Genomic DNA, 22,247 nt, shown 5'->3' with positions numbered 1-22,247 from the left:
AATATATTACAAAAATGAACCTTTAAACATCTAAGTATCCAGATCTGCTAAATCAAAGGCCCCTATTTCAAAAGATCTAATTCCAACATATACGAAACTTTACAGCTTAAGACTTACCTATGAAAAGAAGAATCTTGAATTATTAAAATTACAAAGAAAAAAATTCAACAGGAAAAAAAAAAACCCAGAAGATTTTCAAGAGAGACTAGCTGGAATCAAGAAATCACAATTCCAAACATAAATGGTGAAGACCAAGTCAGAAACTGGTACATGAAATCAAAAGGCCTTAGGTGAAAACCTATTACATGTATCATGGTTTCCAATTGAGGCCACAAGAGAAATAGAGAAAAAATGCATTGCTCCTTAACCCAGCTAACTAAGTAAACAAAAGATAAAAATAGAGGGCTGTAAAGAGCTCATATCTTAAATACTGTGGCTCAGTTTATAAAAACAAAAATGTAGCAAATCAATTTTTTTAACTAGAGTTTAATTATGCTCTTAGAACTTAGCCAACATTAGTTTAGAGATAACAATGTTTGCAAGGCAATCAATTAAGCTCAATTCTTGACACTTCCTTTAAAACAAAAGGAAAACATCTGCCAACTGGCACAGGCTTTCTTTATTATTTTCCTTGGTACAATCAGATTCTACTATCATAAACACTACCCTCAAAAAATGTCATTATTTGAAAGGATGTCTGAAGACAACTAGGTTAATATCAGTGAGAATTCAGCAATTATTTCTAATTCCATGGTTAAGTTTTCCTGAGAACTTACTTCAAGATAGAAACTGTTTTAAGTGCCTTAGGCTTAAACTCATTTCACCTCTATTAGTAAATAGGGACTACTATAATCCCCAATTTATAAATAAGAAAACTGAGGCATAGGGAGTTAAATACAGCCAATAAATGGTAGAGCTGGAACTTGAGCTAAGAAGCTGATTCCAAGCTGGAGCTCTTCACCGCCTACCAGGCTGCTTCCCTCAGAACTAAGGAGGGAAGACAGATTTCGATATAAAGAAACATATAGGCCAATGAGCTTTACCAGTAACTGCTGAGCAAATCTGCATGGCTCTGCAACAACTAAAGAGGAATCTTAAGGATAAAACTAAGAAGATTTTCAGTGTAAGAGACCTGGGCTTAGATGACTCCATCATATTCTTATTCCTACTGTCACCCAGGCCTACCTTCTGTTTTCTTTGTAATTGACAATAAAGTATGAGGGAAAATAGTGAGGACAGCGTGTGAGTGTGCATGTGGACACGTGTGTGTGTGCGGGGGTGGTTGTGTGGAGAAGGAAACTGGATGAATACATCAACTAATGAACGAAAGGCTGACTCAAATCATAAGAGGAAGTGAATCCAAATGACCACGGGATAGGTTAGGCTTCAAGAGGATTTCTCTGATAACAGGGGTTGCTGAGCACAAGAACGAGCAAAATTTTCTTTGGTGGATTCTATGAGTAACATCCATAATAATTTCTAGTTTGGCTATTGTGGTACTGAGAGGAGGACAGTGTACCAGCTTGAATCTATGTGGCTACTTACAGCTTCCAGAAACACTGGAGAAGACCAGCCGGCACCTTCTGTCAGGAAAGCAAGTACACGGAGGGGCTGACAGGCTTGCTCTCATCATTCACCTCCCACAAGATTACCTCTCAGTAAAAGCCAATCCCACTGGAGTGTTCTGCCTCCACAAGATTCTCCATTCAACTTCTTTAAGGTTTTATTTCAAGAAGTAAAACAGTCACCTCTCCAGTGCCCTCCTCCCATCTTCCCTTTCACTAGTTCCCCTTCTAAAAGGCCTCCCTTTCTCTCCCTTTCTAGCAGCTTCTAACTTTGCTTCCTTCCTGATTCTGTCTGGTTCACCTCAAATCACTCCACCAGGGCTCCTCTCAAACTTCTCACTCTAAATCTGTCCCTTCCTGCATCAAGGCAGGACTGCAATGCTAGAAACATACTCTTTTCTGTGGAGAACAGCAGTGCAAATCCGTGGTCTCTGCTCTCACCCAGACCTCAATGCTGCCAGTCAGTGCCCCACTCAACCCCACATGCATCCTCCTCCAAATGTCATGCGTGTCTGCACAACCTTTGAACCAGCAGCTTGCCTCCACTACAGAGAAGGTAAAACATCCAACGAACTGGTATTTTTAACTAGTCTCAGATCAATGAAAAATTACTATACAAAGTCTTTTAGTCTACTCTCTTCATCAAATCTTGCTGTTCCAGTGTCACTAGGTCCTTTTTTAAAAAGCAAGGAAAAATGGCTGTTTTATTTAAAACAATCCATATAACAATACTTGTTTATATAATAAATAAAATTTACATTGAGGGCAAAAAACCCTATGCATAAAAATACTGAGGCAAAATTCCATTTGTAGAAGAGAACCGATTATGTTGGCCCTTGTGCATATCCCACCGTCTTCCTCTAGCAAGATTCCACAGGAGGAGGAGAGCTTTGTGGAGGGAAAGGCAGTGTGGCTCTGTGAAGGACACTGGCCTGGACGTCAAGGGCAGAGCGCAGGCCCTGCTGCTGCCCCTCCTCGCTGGCTCTCAGTCTCATCATCCTACATTGATAGGCCTGGACCAGATGACTTCTGAGGATCCTTTCAGCTTTCAAGCGTCATGATTCTAAGACATCCATAAAACTATAAATAAGTTCAAGTCAAAGACAAATTAGGAGAAAAATAACAAAACTTTATAGCCAAGTACTACTTTAAATTGGCTACAAGGTTCAAAGGGGAGAAAAGAAATGATCAGCCTCTTGGGGCTGCGATTTTGGTAGAGAGCTGTTAAAGGGGCCATTTTATTATTTTCTGGTGTACCGTAGTTTCTTTCCTGCCGTATTTAAGCAGAATTCAGAATATTTAATACATTATACCACCACTGTTAGCTGCAGTATAATATTTAGGATATTAAAATTATATCATAAAGCTCAATTTTCATTAAAGTGTGATTTTTAAAAGGTCCACTGCTGTGTTAATTATGAGTTTTTACCTCCAGGAGTCCATTTTTCTAGTAGGAACAAAAAGATTTGGTGGGGAAAAAAAGGAGGTTTGAGTTCTGTTTCCAGCCAAGATAGAGTAACAGACAAGACTTCCCTTTCTACTTAAAAACAACCAGACAACTAGACAAAAAGATGAAATGATGGCTTCACATGATGAAAAACAGGTAACACAGGACTGCGATCCCCAGGAAAAAGAAAACAAATAAGGTAAGCCCTAGGTTGATACCAGCTTACTCTGCAGAGGTGGTTTCCAGGCCATGGCAAAGGAAGGAGAACTCAAAACTGAGCCCAGCAATCTTGCTGAGTTCGAGAAGACAGAGCTTGGAGTTCAAGGTGGCAAAGATAACTATAATTTATGCAGCCAAATACTAGTGAGGTGGAAACTACACAAAGAGATGTGAAGGTCTCTAGAGTGGTCTCCTTCAGCCTTTGGCCATATAAACACGTGAGAGGAAATGACCTGAGTCTGAAAAGAACCATGGCAAATGAGTGAGCAGAAGTCCCCAGGGTTTATTCAGGGCTGCGAACAGTTTGTAATCCCACCAGTCAGCATGGGAAGATCTCATAGTATACAAGGCATTAGATAGGATCCTCAATTGCCTTAGCAGTGGGCCCAAATCATCCCTCTCAAGACTGCTTTGGACCAGCTGATTCCAAGTAATTTATACACTTAAAAAACAAACAAATTCAACACTATCTAAGGCAATCCAATAAAACCAACAGCAACCAAAACATAAAATTCACAATATCCAGCTCCAATTAAAAAAATATATATATACAAGCAAAGAATTTTGGCAAGTGACTCACATAACCAAGAAAAAAAATAAACCAACAGAAAGAGATGCAGAAATAACAGATGATGGAACCAGAAGACAAGGTTATAAAAAATACCTACTATAAACATGTTCTAGAAATTCGAGGAAGCAGAAAATATTATCATGATAGGAAGAGAAATTGAAGACAAAAGCATCCTTTAAGTGGAATTTTAAAAGATGAAAAACATAGTATCTGAAATGAAAAATACGTTGGTTGAGATTAACAGATTAGACACTGCAAAAGAAAAGATTAATACTGGAAGACATAGTAATAAAAATTATTAAAAATGAAATGGAAAAAACAAAAAATAATACAGAACAGCATCGGTGGCTTGTGGGACACAATCAAGCAACCTAACATAGATATAACTGTAGTCCCAGAAGAGCAGAGACAGAACCAAAAAACTTTGGAAAAATAACAGCAGAAAGATTTCCCAATTTAATAAAAACTATAAACCCACAGATCCAAAAAGCTCATCAAACCCCAACCAAGATAAAGAAAATTATTCCAGGGAATATCATAATAAACTTGCTAAAAAGCAATGAAAAGAGAAAAGTCAGAAAACAAAAGACATGTTTAAAGGAATAAAGATAATGACACCAGACTTAAAATTACACATGATGAAACACAACACAGAGATATTACTGAAGCACAGAAAGAATAAACTGTCAACCTAGAATTTTTTTACCCCGAGAAGTCTCTACGTTGAAGACAAAATAAAAGCTTACAGAATTAATCACCAGCAGCTCTGTCCTATGAGAAATGTTAAAGAAAGTGGGGTGTGTGGGTGTGTGTTTTGAGATGGAGTCTCACTCTGTCGCCAGGCTGGAGTGCAGTAGCGTGATCTTGGCTCACTGCAACCTCCACCTCCTGTGTTCAAGCGATTCTCGAACTGCCTCAACTTTCCGAGTAGCTGGGTGCACTACCACGCCCAGCTAATTTTTCTATTTTTAGTGGAGATGGGGTTTCACCATGTTGGTCAGGATAGTCTCAATCTCTTGACCTCGTGATCTGCCTGCTTAGCCCTCCCAAAGTGCTAGGATTACAGGCGTGAGCCACCTCGCCTGGCCAAGAAAAGTTTTTTAGCAGAAGGAAAATGATACCAGATAGAAACGTGGATCTACATAAAGAAAATAAAGAGCATAGAAATGGCATATTTGGTATATGTAAGTAACAATAAAAGGCTTTTTTGCCTATTTAAGGCAAAAATTATAGAAGCATTGTGAGATTTATAGCCTAAGTAAAATGTATGACAAAAACAGCATAAAGTAGGCCGGGCGTGGTAGCTCACGCCTGTAATCTAAACACTTTGGAGGCCAAGGTGGGCAGATCACCTGAGGTCGGGAGTTCAAGACCAGCCTGACCAACATGGTGAAACCCCATCTTTATAAAATAAATAAATAAATAAAAACAGCATGAAGTATAGAGGGCCAAATGAAAGTACACTGTGGTGGAGATTCTTGAATTATATACAAGAAATGGCATAACATTATATGAAGGTAGGCTGTGACACTTAAAGATGTATATGGGAATGCCTAGAGCAATTACTAGGAAAAATATAGTAAGGCAATAGTGAAGATAAATGGAATAATTTTTAAAAATCTAAAAAGAAGGCAGGAAAGGAGCAAAAAATAGGTGGGACACAGAGAAAAAACAGCAAGATAGGAGATATAAATTTTACCCATACCAATAATTACATTAAATCTAATTGTTTCAGCATCCCAGTTAAAACACACATTGTCAGACCCAACCATATGCTATCCATAAGAAGCCTACTTTAAACATAAAGAAATAAACAGGTTAAAAGCAAAAGGATTAAAAAAGATATATCATGCAGATTTTAATCAAAAGTAAGATGGACAAAGTAGACTTCAGAATAAGGAATACTACCAGAGATAAAGAGAGACATTTCATAATGTAAAGGGTCAATTCATCAAGAGGATATAACAATACTAAGTATGTCTAAACCTAGTATCAGTGCTTCAAAACATGTGAAGCAAAAAAGTGATTGAGGTGACAGAAGAAATACAGATGAAGAGTTCAACATTCCTCTTTCAGTAATTGATGAACAAGTAGACAGAAATCAGGAAGAATACAGAAGACCTGAACAATACTATCAACCAACTTGACCTAATTGACATTTATAGAACACTCCACTGACAACAACAGAATATTCATCCTTCTCAAGTACACATACAACATTCACCACAGTAGACCACATTCTGGACCATAAATCAAACAGATTAAAATTATACAGTGTATGTTTTCTGACCACAACAGAATTAAACTGAGTATCAATAATAGAAAGATTATCTGGAAAATCCTAAACACCTGGAAAACAACATACTTCTAAATAATCAATAGGCCAAAAAAGAATTCATAAGGAGAACTGGAAAATATTTTTAACTGAATGAAAATGAAAATATCACATCTCAAAACTTATGGATATACAGCTCAACAAAACAAAGCAAAAAAGAACAGATCCATTAGAAAATTTATCTTAGAGCCTATTTTAGCTGAACTGAATCTGGTAATTAAGCGATGATTAAATATGGTTGTTTTTATTTATTGTTCTGTGAAAGGACTTAATTCACCAATATTAACTGAGACTCTCGTTTAAAACAAAGGGTGTACTAAGAAAAGTACAGAGTCCCTCAATCTACCAGGAAAAATTAAGGCCGGTACCCAAACTCCAAAGCCAAGCAGAGGAGACACCAGGGCTACATAGCTGAAGGCAGCACAATCCCGCCCTGACAGGCTGATCCCTGACAGAGTGACTGGGAGGCTGCGTGGAAACAGAAGCACATGGCTCGGGTCCAGGGCCTGGATGGATACAACTGTGAAATCCAAACAGGGCTCTAGGCAAGGGCCCAGCAAGACCAAAGGCAGAGAAGGCTGGGAAGCAGGGCCAGTGAGCAGCCATTAGTGCAATTTCACCACCACAAGGCAGGCATTGTGTGGGGAAGCTTGGGACTTAGTTGCGAGGGTCTGGAGTAATCCACACACTAGACTTGGAGACAGAAGGCCTCACTTTGAGTCCTGGGTCTACTATGAACAATGTGGCCATTTCTCCCCTTTGCTGAAGGACAATTTCCTCTGAGAAGTGGACTGAAACCACTCCCGGCTGTCCCTCAGAGCTGCCATGGGAACAACTGTGTCGTATACACAGGGAAGTACTGGGTCAATATAAAGACAGTAGGGAGGTACTAGAGGCTGTGGGAAGCAGGAAGGTGGCTGAGCGACCCAGGGGCTGAAGGAAGAGGAATGACATCCTAGTGACGCAAGTGCTGGGTAAGAAGTGAAAGAATGTGGACATGAGGCTACTGGAAGAGTGCTGGTAAGGAGAAGCAAGGCCTCCACCGGCGAGGCTACAGTGGAGGCACCAAGAAAAAGGTGGCCAAAGGAGTATTCATGAGATAGGCCAGGGTGACTGCCCCAGAACGGGACAGAAGCCAGGGAGGAGTAAAGCAGTACCTGGATCTAAAGCACAGTGGATACGTGGGAGAACTGTGGCTCCCCAATCAAGGAGTTAGAAAACAGAGCTGATTTGGGTAGAGAAGGTATGATGCTTCTAAATGAATTTCTACCCATACTATAAAATACAGCTGACTTTGGGCGGAAAAAAAAAAATCTCAGGTAATAAACTATTTAATCCTAGAGACCAGTCATCTATTCTAAAAGCATCTGGCAAATAACTTCTCTTTTCTTTTTTTAACCTCAAACTCCTGTTCTTAAGCAATCCTCTTACCTCAGCCTCCTGAGTAGCTAGAATTTCAGGCACCATATCTGGCTAATTAAAAAAAAAAAAATTTTTTTTTAATAGAGACAGGGTCTCAGTATGTTACCCAGGCTGGTCTCAAACTCCTGGCTTTAAGTGATATTCCTGCCTTGGCCTCCTAAAGTGCTGGGGTTACAGGTATGAGCCACTGTATCTGGCCTGGCATGGAACTTTTATATATTATTACACAAACATCATTTTATCAAACACTGTATCTGAATTTCACCTCACCATTTCTAACATCAAATTTCCATGCACAGTGTGGTTTTACTAGAAAGTTGTAATAATGGGAAAATACATGAAAATACAGCACCACAGAGAACGTTATTGCAGATGCATCAAAATTCACCATCAAATAAACCTTTGGTGCTGAACTGGCAGAGCCAAAGAGAGTAAAAAGTGAAAAAAAAAATCTGTATGGTGGTAAGGAAAAAGAATCATTTGTCACTGAGTACTCTGCTTTTAAAAAAAAATCATTTTAAAATAGCAATCAATCAAGAAAGCCTAGTGGATTCACCTGAATCCACTAAATACACAGACCTAACAGAAAACATCATTTCACAATAAACTATAATTGTATGGGATACAGATTTTGTTCGAATTAAGTATGATGCCAACTGGTGCTTCAATATTCACTACCTATGGTGACTAGGCTGAAAAGTAAAACTTTTATTTCACTCCAGTAGAACCATTTTCACATACTTCAACTTGACTCACTCACTATGTAATAGACAAACAGGCTAACTGCTTTTCAAAACGATGACTAGAAAAATACATCTGAGTAATGTTCACTGAAATTAGCTTGGGTCTGAAATTCACATGATTTCCAAATACAATAAAAGCACCCAGAGTGAATCTACATTAGATATGATTGGCTTATTCTAATAAACTCAACAGGAGAAGGTTTGTTTTCTGTGAGAAGGAAAGTTTTCCCAACCTTATCTAAGAGACTTAAATGACAGTGTCTATTGCATGCCCATGTTACTTCTAGGCCAATTCCAAGAGCCAGTAAACATCTGCCACTAGAGCTTTTTGCTGACATACAAAATATTCACCCAGAATCAAACTTAAGTTTTAAAAAGCATACATGTAGAAAGAAATACTAACTAGCATCCCGGGAGTAACTTGCTGTGGCATGTAAAAAAACAAACCTCAAAAAGCAATTTAAAAAGGGGAGGGAAGAGAGGGAAACATCTGGATAGGCTCCAGAGAACTCACCCGTGCAAAGTCAAACGCATATCTGTAAATAAGTTTAAAGTTTGTAGAATCATTTAATAATGATCTTAAGTAATCCAAAGTATTTCTGAGTTTTTCTGTTGTATCACATCTAGAAAAACAGAATAAAGGCAAATTATGACCTGAGCTTTTTTTTTCTTTTAATTGGGGCAGTAATTAATAAACACAATACCAAAGGAAAGAACAAAATCTTGAAGCTGGAACACATCCATAACCTATTTTTTCTACACTTAAAAAAATTTTAAATATACAGAAAAGTTGAAATAGTAAATAAGCACCCACATACCATCCCCTTGACCCAGTAATAAACATTTTTTTAATATTTTTTCACTCTCCCTTGTAACATATACTTTTTTCTATACCACTTAAAAGTTGCAAACATAATGAAACTTCATCCCTAAACGCTTCAACACTATCAGTCTTACTACTGTATTCTTAGCTAATATACAATCCACATACAAATTTCCCAATTATTCCCCAATTTCCTTTATAGCCACTGTTTTCAGTCAGGATCCAGCCAAGGATCATGCACTACTTTTAGCTGTCTTATCTCCTTAGTCTCTAGAAGATTGCCCTGACTTTTTCTTTCTTGATAATGTCATTTTTGGAGACCAGAACATTTGCTTTTTCAGAATGTCAATCTGTCAGATTAATTTCCCCATTATTATATTTAGATTCAACACTGACAAGATGTGTGTCCTTCCCAGCACATCCTGGTGGTGGGGGTGGGGGGGGCTTCATCATATCTATCTGTCCTATTATTGGTGATATGAAGTAGATTCCTATGGTTATAGTGGTGTCCACCATTTTCCATTTAAACCAATTCCTCCTCTTTGAAATAGTAAATATCCACAGGATAATACCTTGGGATACTTACTTTCACTCAAATGTGTATTGTACATTTTTGAAACTTATTTTCCTCCTGCCTCAATATCCCCACAAACAGGCAATGAACATCCTACCACGAGACCCGGTTCACTTGCAGTAAGGCTGGCTCCTGCCACAAGTTCCCCTTCTTGCCCTCCCTTGAGTATGACTAAGTGACATCCACACACACCAATCTGACATTCAGGGAAGGCACATGCCCAGTGGATCCTCCCTCTCTCTCGGTTCCCCACATGCTTAGCAGAGCCCACTCCCTGGGAGCTTCTCCCATTTAGCAACCTGTGTGGCAGGCCATGTCTCCCTCTCTGGGACCTGAAAATAAAATAAATCTTTTCATCTCCTATGCCTCTCCCAGTGGAAGTTCTGTGGCCACAAGGGAATGATCTTTAAAGACCCCACTAGGAGGACATGCTCCCGACAACACACAATGGTTATAGCATCCACTGGCGATATCAGCCTGAGTCAGTAACATCTGAAGATCCAAGATGGTGATTTTCTAATCCTATCATTCCTTCTACATTTATTGGCTGTAATTCTTCTATAAAGAAGAGCTCCACAAATGATCTTCTTACTTTCTGGACTTAAGATTTTTTTGCTTTTAATTTGGTGTGTCATAATCTGTTACTGTCATTATTCTTTTTGATTGTACAAACTTTCCCCATTTGGGCAGTAGCCCCCTAAAGCTGGCTCTAGTTTCCTTCTGACATGTCCCTACCAGTTTCTGAGCATTTCCTTAAGTTCTGGCACAAGATGTTCCAGCTCACCCTGTTCTTGTCCTATGCCAGACTTGAAATCAACCATTTCTCTAGGGAGCCTTGGTGATAATAACCTGTTTTTACCAGTAAGTGATACAGTGTTTGCTTTTCATAGGGAAGCAGACTTACTGGTTATTTTTACAAACTAATTTTCTGTTTGCAATATCTAACCCTTAAAATTGACAATCAAATCACCATTTTCCCCAGCAATATTAAAGATTTTCAGTGCTGAACATGTATTGTGTTTCTCTACGGAGCTTTAACCTATTAAGTACAGGTAATATACACAAAAAGTATTATCAATATATTTTGTATACTGTATGAACTAAAATGGTTCATAATAGAGCACACTAATCTATTTTGTAGCAACAAGCCTGTAAAAGCTCCTTCTTCATACCTAACTACAAGTAAGTCCTTATGATCTCTTTGTTGAGATGATAAATTATCTAAAAGCCTGTAATTAGACTAAATGTTTAATTTCTATGGAACATAACAACTTAGAATGACCTTTATTTCTTCCTAATGTGGAAAATAAAAAAGATTAAAATTAGACTATTTTAGAAGTTGGAAAAGACCTCTTTAAGAGAGTAACACATAAGCTGAGAGCTGAGAGATAAGCAGGAACTAGATATTTTGGAGAGGTGGGAAAGGCTCTCTTGTATATTAGGAAGAGCATATGCAAAGGTCCAAAAGCAGATGGGAGTATAGTAAGTCCAACAGACTAAAAGAAAGCCACTGTGGCTGGAGTGGACAGAGGAAGAGGGAAAGAGGTATAAGATGATGCTGAAAGGAACACAGGGACGGGCTCATAAAGGGCTTTTGTGGTCCACAGTGAGGGTTTCTAAAATTACATCCTAGAACAATGGAGGCCACCTGCCACTATGAGAAAGACCATGATCAGGTCTACATCTTGAGAAGCTGACTCTTGCTCTCCATGCAGAATAATTTGGGGAAAGAAAAGAGATACTGAGAACCAGTTAGAGATCTCGTGCCAGAACCCCAATCAGGGGGTGACAGAGACTAGAAAGATACGCAAGAAAGCAGTCAACAGGAGTAAGTCTGGGAGGCAGGGCAAACTTTATACTGGGTGCTCTACTACAGGGTTATATTTTTTAATGGTATGTATATAATAATATAATATTAATAATAATAATGGAGGCGGGTCAAAGAGGAGGGAAACTAGGTGACTCAAAAACTTAAAGTCCAGGTCCCTGCTCTTCACTGGAAAGAGGATCAAGGACCAAAGCCACAGATTTGTCTGGCAGTTTAGTCCTGTCCAAGAAGAAGAGCAGTTGTTTGTTTTCACAGATTCAAGGGCACAAAGCACTCATTTAGGTAACTACCCCATAGCCAAAAGAAAATAAAGTAGCTGTTAGTCTCCAGGCAGAGCCACCAGAAGAAACATGAAGTTCTGCAGCATGCCTGCAAGCCAACCCAAAACCCTGGCAAAAAGATGTCGCTATGTTTGAAAGATGCTCAGAGATCCTGTCTGAAATGCAGGAAATGAACATTTCTCGTGCTTTAAACATAAATTGCACAAGGCACGTTTCTAACTTACGTACCCATTAAGAACCTGGGGTTGGAGCTAATATTGCCAATACAGAGTTTAATCTGCTCTAAAGGGGTTCTTGGCCCCACAAAGCCTCTGGACTAGCCCCTACTAGTGAAACAGGCTGCTGAGTCACCCTGTCCAGAACCGCAGGTTGCCATCTAGTGTCCACTCAACAAGCACATCTTAAAGAATTCGGTTCTAACAGAGCCTGGATTGGGATATATAAGCCACCAACCTGAGACACTTTAGAAAGCAGCTACATCTTCAAGTTTTCCCATATGTTTCTGTTTACCACGCATAATAAAACTTGTAGAAGTCATAGTGACAGTGCCACACTTCTAAGGAACACCATTCCCAAAACAAAAAATGCACACAATGTAAGATCATTTCTTTTTGAGTTTGCTGCTGTAACAGATTCATAAGTGACAGAAATCAATACAAGAATCATCAAAGGCTATAAAATCAGAGGTAGCTTTCCCCTATTACTCAGGAAAAGGCCTCTGCCCCTTCATTTAGTCATCCCAAAGGTATTTCTCCAGTCTATCAGCAGTTGTATGTAGTTAATTACAATTGTCACTTTTTTTTTTTTTTTTAAGTTTAAGAACCATGATTATCTTAATTCATCAGACCAAAACAGGAGTTGTGTCCTCTGGCAAGGGAGTGCAAGGATCTCGGGAGTGCAAGAATTAATGTTGTCTACCAGCTGCTGGCCTAAGTCCAAACTCTCATACTACCCACCTCCTGTTCCAGGCTCACAGGCCCTAGGGAAGCCGAGCACACAATTCCTCTGGAGAGCATCAAGGAGACTAATTTTTGAGAGCCCAAGCATAAGCCATAAGCCATACTTTGCCACTCTAGTTTGAGGATGCTACCACAGACACCCAGGAAATGACAGAGACGATTAAAAACTCTGGTTCCACAGCCCATGGGCTTTCTGTTTCTACTACACTCCCACTGTACAGTAACTTTTTTTTTTTTTAACAGCATTGTAACCAAATATTTAATCAACTATAGTGAATGGTCTGAATGTTATATGCCCCCTAAATTTGTAGGTTGAAATCCTTGAAATCCTCACCCCCAAGGTGATGGTATCAGAAAGTGGTCCCTTTGTGAGATTATTACATCCTGGGGGCATAATCCCCATGAATGAGATTAGTTAAGAGGCTCAAGGGAGTTTGTTCGTCCTTTCCAACATGTGAGGACCCAGATAGAAGGCACCATCTATGGACCAAAAAGCAGGCTCTCACCAGGCACCAAATTTATGGCATCTTAGTCTTGAACTTCTCGGCCTCCAGAGAAATAAAATTCTGTGGTTTATAAGCCACCCAGTCTAAAGCATTCTGTTATAGCTACCTAAATGGCCTAAGACATATATAAATATATATCACTACAGATTTTGTTCTACATTTGTTAATTCCAGTTTGAGATCAAACTATTTCATTAGATAGGTTTAATAAAATTAAAATGAGCAGAAGAAGAAAGAAATCCAAAATAGAAGACAAAATAGTTCAAAAGATAGACTATTTTCTGCCTTTAGAGCATATAAATGATCACTCTCTGGGTTTTCTTACGCACTAGGTGCACATACCTCACAAATACAATGCTTATTTAGTTAATTTACTTGCATAAAGAGAAGGGACCTTATTAATACTTTGCCTGCATATTGTTTATAAGCCCCTGCTCTTAATGGACTTTATCTTATTCATGATTTTAGATTCCCCAGGGCCTGGAATACTACATGTGGCACATCACTGTCATTCAAACTGATACTGAACAAGTGACTAACTGGAAAGTCAGGGTGGGAGGGCAGGCACAGGTTCTTAAACTTGAAGTTGGACTATTTTTGAACTACAAAGAACCTTAAAAGTTATTCTGAATAATTCTCTCCACCTCACTGATAAGGATACCAACCTCAAGACTGTCATATCACGAAAAGCAAGCAGGTTCCTCCATGCCTTTACAGTGGATCAGGCTTGTCACTGAACCCCGAATTGCAAAGATCAAGTGGCAATCACCTTGAGAACCCACCTGCCCCCACCTACATCATACAAAGTGGCAAACAAGGTTCCCAACAAAGAGCCTCAAGGAGTACCCTGGATTCAGAAGGTGGACGCAGACCTCTTCCAGGAAACTGCTTCTCACTTCCCAGGAGATACGGCCCTCGAAATACATGGGCAAGGTCTGGTATCAGGTAGTATTCTTTTGTAGAAGGACATTCTTTTGTAAATAACTTAGTACTATACAAAAATGGGTATCATACCTTCTTAAAATAAATAAGTCTGAAAATGTTGATGTACCTCCTCTGAAGGCTTAAAATAAAATTCTGATATGGCCATGCATTCATCATCACAAGGACACTTTAAAAAGCAGCCATCAGATGCTCTAGTCAGCAATGAAGGCCAGGCACGATGGCTTACACCTGTAATTCCAACACTTTGGGAGGCTAAGATAGGCGAATCACCTGAGGCCAGGAGTTTCAGCCCAGCCAACATGGTGAAACCCCATCTCTACTAAAAATGCAAAAATCAGCCAGGTGTGGTGGTGTCCACCTGTAATCCCAGCTACTTGGGAGGCTGAGGCACAAGAATCACTTGAACCCAGGAGGCAAAGGTTGCAGTGAGCCAAGATCGCGCCACTGCACTCCAGCCTGGGCAACTGAGGGATACTCTGTCTCAAAAAAGAAAAAGAAAAGAAAAGAATGAAGAAAAGTGAGAAAAACAAGATTAAAATCATAAGATGTTCCCCCAAAAGGACAAACAAGTTTTAAGAGATTTCAGAGAATTTAACTCTAAAATTTAGAGCACACTGATAGGAAAGTACATTTGTAAAAGGATGGTTTGGCTTTTACCTAAAACTCGTTTGTCATCAGAAAATTGTTAGAAGGAAGAATGTGATTTAAGAATCACAAGTCTTAAGTGTTCTTCCCATCTCTGCCACATTCATACATCACTGATCCACTCTATGCCTCCGTTTCCTCATTTGTAAAATGTTCAGGATAAAGCCTGATCTGTCTTCCTCACAAAGTAGCTATGAGGCATTCAAATGGGAGAACAGTGAAAGTCTTCATAAACTACTAAAGCACAATGCAATTAAAGCATTCTCAATAGTAACAAATGGACAGTGATATTAAAAGTGGACAAATTCCAAATTATTTAAACCATTTCAACTCCAATTTTAATCCAGCAAAAATGAAGATCTATTATTTCTAAAGTGAAAAGAAAAAGATAAGCCATCCCAATTACTTTAGATTAAAATTACTGTTAAGAATTTGCATCTTCAATGCCATTTGAAACATTTAGTCATCCACTTCAACTGCATGTTTCAAGGCATAATATAGAATGACAATTTGTTTTCTTGAACGAAACTCAGCAAACAAATAACACGCAAGTACAGGCATGCACATACATATCGCATGCACAAAGCAAATACATACAACCATTTATTTTTCTTATCCTGGGCCAGGTTACGCAAATCAAATCTTTATTAATTTTTTAAATCACTGGATTAATGAAGTTTTAATTTTGCCCAAAGCTGAAATCAGAATACATAAATATCAAATATTTTAACTTCCAAGTAACACATTATTCAACTTTTTCTCACTAACTATAAACCAGATGTCAGTAAGTCTTTGCCTTTTAAGCTCTAAACCTGCACTGTCCAACTCAATAGCCACCGGGCACATGCGACTACTCAGCGCTTGAAATGTGGCTAATACAAACGGAGAAAGACAATAAAATACACCCCAGATTTTGATGACTTACCATGAGAAAAAAGAATGTAAAAATATCTCATCGATTTTTTAAAAACACTGATTACATGTTGAAATTAAAATAGGCTGGATTATGTGGGGTTAATACAATAGATTAAAACTGATTTTACCTGTTTCTACTTTTACATGTGGCTATTTAAAAAATCTTTATTTACACAGATGGCTTGCTTCTGTGAGAAAACATTGGTCCATTTGTCCTGGAGAGAGGTGCTCTACAAGAATAGCAACACTCTTTCTCTCTCCACATACACATATAGACACTTTAAAAATTCGCCCAGAATAGTCCTCAAAATAGGTCTTAGTCTTTACATCTTTGGCCACTGAGGAAGCTTGGTCAGACCACCTGAAGTCCCAGGGAGGAGGTAACCAACTGGGAAGGGCAGGGACCCCACTAGTACAGCCGAGGACTTACTGGAGAGAAGTCATTCCTTTTAACCACTCTTGTAGAGTAAAATAGCCCATGTTTTGTGCATCCAATTTCCAAGCCAGGACAAGCATAACTACCTGTTAAAAAAAAAATAACACAATTAAAAAATATTTTAGACAAATTTTAAAAGAATAGACAAACCGATCTCAGTCATTAATACATTAATGTTTTGTCAAATGCTTCTGTTGACAGTAGTTTAGTCACTAAAATACGAGCAGAGTTAACTTCAAAAATGAGTTCTAGTTTGGCAAACATTTTAAAAGTTTGACAATAAAGTCTGCTGACAAGAGTTTAGAGGAGCATGTACTCTCCTGATGCATGATACTGGAGGTATAGGGTGATCACCCTCTCCAGAGGGCAATATAAAATGTAAAACCAGTTATTGACTCGACAGTTCCACCTATGGAAAGTTATCTTATAGCTCTGCCTGTGAATGACACAAAAATGAATATTCAACAGTATTTACTGCAGTACAATTTGTAGCAGTTAAAGACTAAATACAACCACATGTCCATTAATAAGGAACTGGTTAAGTACTTCTTTGCTGAATACATTCCACACAAAGCAATACTATGATACCACTAAGATGAATAAAGTAGAACAAGCTGGACAAATAAAGAATAATCTCCAAGATGCATTAAATGAAACAGCAAGATGTAGAACAGTGTATTAAAACATAACAAGGTGGGCAAGAGGAGACATGCAGTGGAGTTGTAGCACACATAAATTAATGTTTGTGAATTCACTATATACAATGGGGGAAAATTATTTTAAAGTAGCCCCACATTCCACTTTAAGATAGCACTATGCCTGGAATGGGCGTAGGGTCCGTGGCATGGTCCTATCACTTGTAAAGGAGGGGCAGGTCCCCAGTGCCACCTGTGCTTTTGGGAATCTTCTGAAACCATGCAGCCTTCAGAAACTGTGACAACTCTGGTTTATGCCACTGCTTACCACTTTTTCACTTAGCTATTTTAGAGAAAAGATAGCACAGAGAGCTGAGAGTGAGTTTTAGTACCTGAAGCTGTGAAGACAAAATGACATGTCAAAGGTTCACCCAGCTTTTTAAGCTATCTGGAACACTATATAGGGATAGATAGCTTAAAAGATCTACCTCAAAGATCCTAGAAAAGGTGAGAAGTAACTAAAAAAGAATGTCATTCCTAAAAAGGTAAAGAAGAGGGACAGGGCCTTCTTATGATCATCCTGCCAGCCACTCCACAGAGCTGGTTATCTCTGGAGAGTCATTCATATGTAAGGAACACCCAAGTCCTAAACTGGGTTATCAGGTATACACTGTTGATGGGCTCTGTGTTGAAACAGAAAAAGGCAAAGGGTAGAGAGATATATGCTTCTCCAGGCACTAGGATTTCTCCAGTTACTTTCATTTCTTTACATAGAACCTAAGGCTTCATTTCAGCTACTGAAAGAACCAACCAAAACCATTAAACCACCATCCCTGTGCCCAACTGGGTCACATAATGGCTGTGGTGAAAGGAGCTGGGATGATCTAAAAACATAAAACATGAGGCAAGAAATCATTTTTAATGATTTCTGAGCCCCCAAGAGCCAACATATACATTAAAAACTCTAGAACAAGAGCAGTTAGAAGATTCAGAAGCTCTACTTTTTAATCCGTCTGCCAATAAGATAGTTTGTAGGCTAAAAATCTCTAGCTTTGTCTAATTTACATCCAGAGGAGTAAGGAAAAGCTTTCTCTTGATGCTGACTTTATGGTTTTCCTCAATGGAAATTAGTATCACTGAGAATCTTCTAAATTTTTAGGATCTTTCACCAAATAAATTGGCACCTATCAATTTTTTGAAAGTCATCAGGTTTTTTTAGATTAAAAAAAATTGGATTGCTAGGTAGATTACTAGGATTGATTAGCAACAACTGCTTAAAAAGCTAAAATATGATTGTTAAATAGGTTAGAAAGCAGTGACTTAAGAGACCTAGGGGCTACTAAGAATTTCTCAGAAAGATGGGGTTACAGTTACTCAAATTATTCACACATTAGTGGATTTTCTCCCCATCCCTCAGGTTTCTTGAAATTCTGATTCTTGTATATCAAGTTACCTAGGTAAACTAATTCACATTTTCTAATGCAAACTAGGTATATTCTCAAACCATCTCTATTCCATTTGCTACTAAAAATATTTTAAAATTCCACATAAACACTTGTTAAGTTAAAAAAATGGTGAGGGTGCAAGAACACACACACACACACACAAACACAAACACACACACGCAATACAAGTATGAATGAAATATGGCTAAACAGCCAAAACAGATACTCATAATGGGAAAGTTTACAAAAAAAGAGACTTACATAAGTTAACTAATAGGGAAGCTAAGTACTTAAAGAATTTTGCTGTTACCTTGGTAAATGAAAGTAGACTTGAATTTTATAAGCTTGTTTAATTTCATAAGCTATAAATATCAGGCAAGGTGAGGGTTTAAAATACTTTAAAGGTGCTTGCCCATCAATGCAGACAAGGCTTGAAAACATCGTATTTCACCACTTGTTTTTCAAATATTAATGTCTCTGAAATGGGAATGCATCCATAATTGATAGCATGTACATTTTTTCTTTCCTAGTGATGATATAAAACAATACAACTTCTATGGGTGGCAGTTCAGAACTGAAGTACATACAGTATAAATACTTGGATAATGTTCCTTTTTTTTTTTGAGACAGTGTCTTACTCTGTTGCCCAGGTAGTAGTGCAATCTCAGCTCACTGCAAACTCCGCCTCCTGGGTTCAAGCAATTCTTGTGCCTCGGCCTCCCCAGTAGCTAGGATAACAGGCACACATCACCATGCCCAACTAATTTTTGTATTTTCAGTAGAGATGGGGTTTCACTATGTTGGCCAGGCCGGTCTTGAACTCCTGACCTCACGTGATCCACCCACCTGCCTCGGCCTCCCAAAGTGCTGGGATTACAAGTGTGACCAACCACCTCCAGCCTAAATACTTGGATAATATTCTGATTTGGTCTTTTAGTCTTCAGTATGATTCTAAATTTTGAGGCTACTTCTATTCCTACAGAAATGGAGTTCTGTTTTTTTGGAGACAGTCTTGCTCTATCACCCAGGCTGGAGTGCAGTGGCACGATCTTGGCTCAGCTCACTGCAACCTCCACCTCCTGGTTCAAGCAATTCTCCTGCCTCAGCCTCCTGAGTAGCCACACTTGGCTAATTTTTGTATTTTTAGTAGAGACGGAGTTTCGCCATAGGGGCCAGCCTGGTCTCCGACTCCTGACCTCAGGTGATCTTCCTGCCTTGGCCTCCCAAAGTGCTGGGATAACAGGTGTGAGCCACTATGCCCAGCCAGAAACAGAGTTCTAAAGGACTCATAACTGCCAAAAAGGAATGACAATAATAGCTATCTTTTATTGAGTACTGGTATTGGGGGGTGAGGAAACTTAAGAGCTGTGCCTCCCTTTCTTTTCAGTTAGAATCAACATCAGTGCTCTCCCATCCTGGACAGGCTTTTCTGCCTCTGAGACTAAATGTTCAGGTAATCCCTCACATACCAGCAAGCCCTTTGTCTCCCAATCTTCTCAGCCTCTAACTTCAGGCCCGGGCCCTGCTGCCACTCCTCTGCCATATGCTGATTACCATACTCTGTGTGGAACCTCCAGAGCCCCTCTCAAGCCCAACTCACTCTCAGCCCTCTGACTATACTGTTCAGAAAACACTCTACCAAGCTTGGCCTGGCTCCCATAGAAAATTTTGTTCTTAAAGTTAATGAAATGGCTTTTTTGTGTGTCTATGGCCCAGTCTACGGCAAAATACTATTGACCTAGGTGTTTCCCAAACCTTCATGCCAAGTTGAGTAATTTATTGAAATACCTGAACTGGAATACATTAAAATATATATATCCATGTAATAAGTGAAAGACATTCCAAAGATTCTTTAGAAAATTTAAAACATTGCTGGGGGGTGAGGTAAATGATAGAAACAGAAATGGCAAGGGTAAGAAAAAAAAAGTTTAAAGAAAAAAACTTGAATCTTGCTAGTTTTTTTAAAAAGCATGACATACATGCCTGGGCACTAGATGTCTTAGAAACAGCCTGAATGAAGGGAATGATCTCTTGAGATCTCTTCCAGATCATACATTCATTTAGGATCTTGGACATATTTGTTAAACTGGAGTTAATGTAATATTAAACTGCATAGTTAATGAGGCAGGGCAAGTGTGTAAGCATAATTTTTCATTTTAGTATACAAGAGGTGATGTGGGAACAGAAAAAATACTCGACAAAAACATGCTAAGAATTAGGCAAAGATAATCAGGCTATAAAAATCCCTTTAATTTTAAAAAATACTTAGGGCTTTTATATTATAAAAAGCAATCACTTTCTGAGCTAAATTCAATTGGAAGTAAAAGATCTGTGAAAAAGTCTTGATTATTACAATCTACTCAAAATCATGATGAATAATTTTAAGTCCTAGACTGACTCTACATTAGGCTGACAACTACGGAGGGGCACGAAGGTACACAGAGTAGTACAATGTGGCCCCCAGCTGATCCACCGTTGTAGGCACACGTGCCCACGCCACTTTTTAAGCATCTAGCTTAATTACTGTACTTTTTACATACAAGAAATTAAATGAGAGAAAAAATAACTGTAGTTACACCATATCACTTATAAGAAAGGAAAATCTGCTTATAAATCAAACTAGAATTGGAACTTATTTCTTAGATTGCCTCATAAAAACGAACATACCATTACTTTTTAATTATTTCTTTATTTACTAAAGAAGATTTAAGTAAGAAAAATAACCAACTGATTCACCCAACTCAGTAAGTTAGACTCACGTTTTCTGGTTCAACACCAATGTCTTCACAAAATTTCTCCATACCTTCAGGGCCTACAACATCGTCAGTGCCTGCGAAACACAATCTTATGTAAATTAAATCTGACCATGTACACTATACTATTACCACTGTAGTAGAATTATATTGTCATCAGACAAGACTTAAAGGCCATAACTCCTTTTGGAAAAAAAAAAAATCAAGTATAAGTTGAAAAATATTCTGGAATTTCAGCTGTATCTTTAAAGTACTCTACTTTGTACAATCATTTAAATCAACTTATCACCATGTCCTTCAACAGTCAGAATATGGTATATACTATTTGTCTAAAGTTAAGGCTGAGTTCAATTCCCACTCTTTAAAATAGCTTAATGTGCTACTCTTATTTGGGTAATAATTTCAATATGTAAAATGATTTTTACAAACATAGCAAAGAACCACATAATAGTCTCTATAAAATTAAATGAGAAAAAAACATAAATGTTTCTTTTACATAGAAAAAAAATCAAGTAATTACTCTGTTCTTCATAAAGTCAGTAAGGCCCCCTTTTTCAGTCTAGCATTAGCTCTGTTTCTTCCTGAAGGAAGTATCCACACATTCCATCTCTAACTTATCTCCCCTTCACTTTGCAAGCATTGCAATTTGATTTCTTCTTCTAGCTCTCCACTGAAATTCTGTTTGCCAAGGTCTCCAATAATCACCTAAATGTCAAACCCAACAGACAAATTCAGTATTTGTTTTATACAGTTGTGTGATTATCTGAAAATCTGAAGCAGTTCTTTCTTCACAAAACCATCTCTTCCCATGGCTTCTGGAAACACGCTCTCTCATCTAGCTTTCTTCCTTCCTCTCCTCTTTTGGCTTCTTTATAGATTCTTTTGCTTCTCCGAGATGGTTAAATTTGATGTGCAAAGATTCATCCTTAAACCTCTTCTAGTGCCTGCTATATACATTCTTCCTAGAAAATTTCAACAATACTCAAGGTCTCAGGTCCAACACAAATCTCTTTCTAGACCACTTTCCCCTTACTTTTGAACTATCTGCCACTTCATCACTAGCTGCTCCACCTCCTGTTTAACTGCCATAATTACACTCATCTTCTGCTTCAAACCTACTCCTGCATATCACATTTTCAAACACCACCTTACTAAAACAGAGCCCAACGTCTCTCCATATCAAGCCTGCTTAGCCTCCTGT

The 22,247-nt window shown here is 38.5% G+C and overlaps 1 protein-coding gene across 7 annotated transcripts in view; it reads right to left on the bottom strand.

Moving 5' to 3' along the window:
* DCUN1D4 (defective in cullin neddylation 1 domain containing 4) overlaps nucleotides 1-22,247 on the bottom strand; it is a 73,215-nt gene that overhangs the window by 9,023 nt on the left and 41,945 nt on the right. For all 7 annotated transcript variants that reach the window (XR_012516831.1, XM_074396115.1, XM_074396112.1 and 4 more), the window contains 3 exons: nucleotides 21,053-21,123; nucleotides 16,208-16,299; nucleotides 8,817-8,925 (listed from right to left, as the gene is read on the bottom strand). Coding sequence is in view for 6 of the 7 variants with exons in the window: in XM_074396115.1 (XP_074252216.1) it covers nucleotides 8,817-8,925; nucleotides 16,208-16,299; nucleotides 21,053-21,123 (272 nt within the window). In the remaining variant the exon portion in view is untranslated. The remainder of the gene's footprint in view (nucleotides 1-8,816; nucleotides 8,926-16,207; nucleotides 16,300-21,052; nucleotides 21,124-22,247) is intronic.

This window comes from Saimiri boliviensis, chromosome 3 (genome assembly GCF_048565385.1).
Source record: "Saimiri boliviensis isolate mSaiBol1 chromosome 3, mSaiBol1.pri, whole genome shotgun sequence".
Taxonomy (NCBI): domain Eukaryota; kingdom Metazoa; phylum Chordata; class Mammalia; order Primates; family Cebidae; genus Saimiri; species Saimiri boliviensis.
The sequence above is the reverse complement of the archived record's forward strand: the minus strand, read 5'-3'. Positions and strand labels throughout refer to the sequence as shown.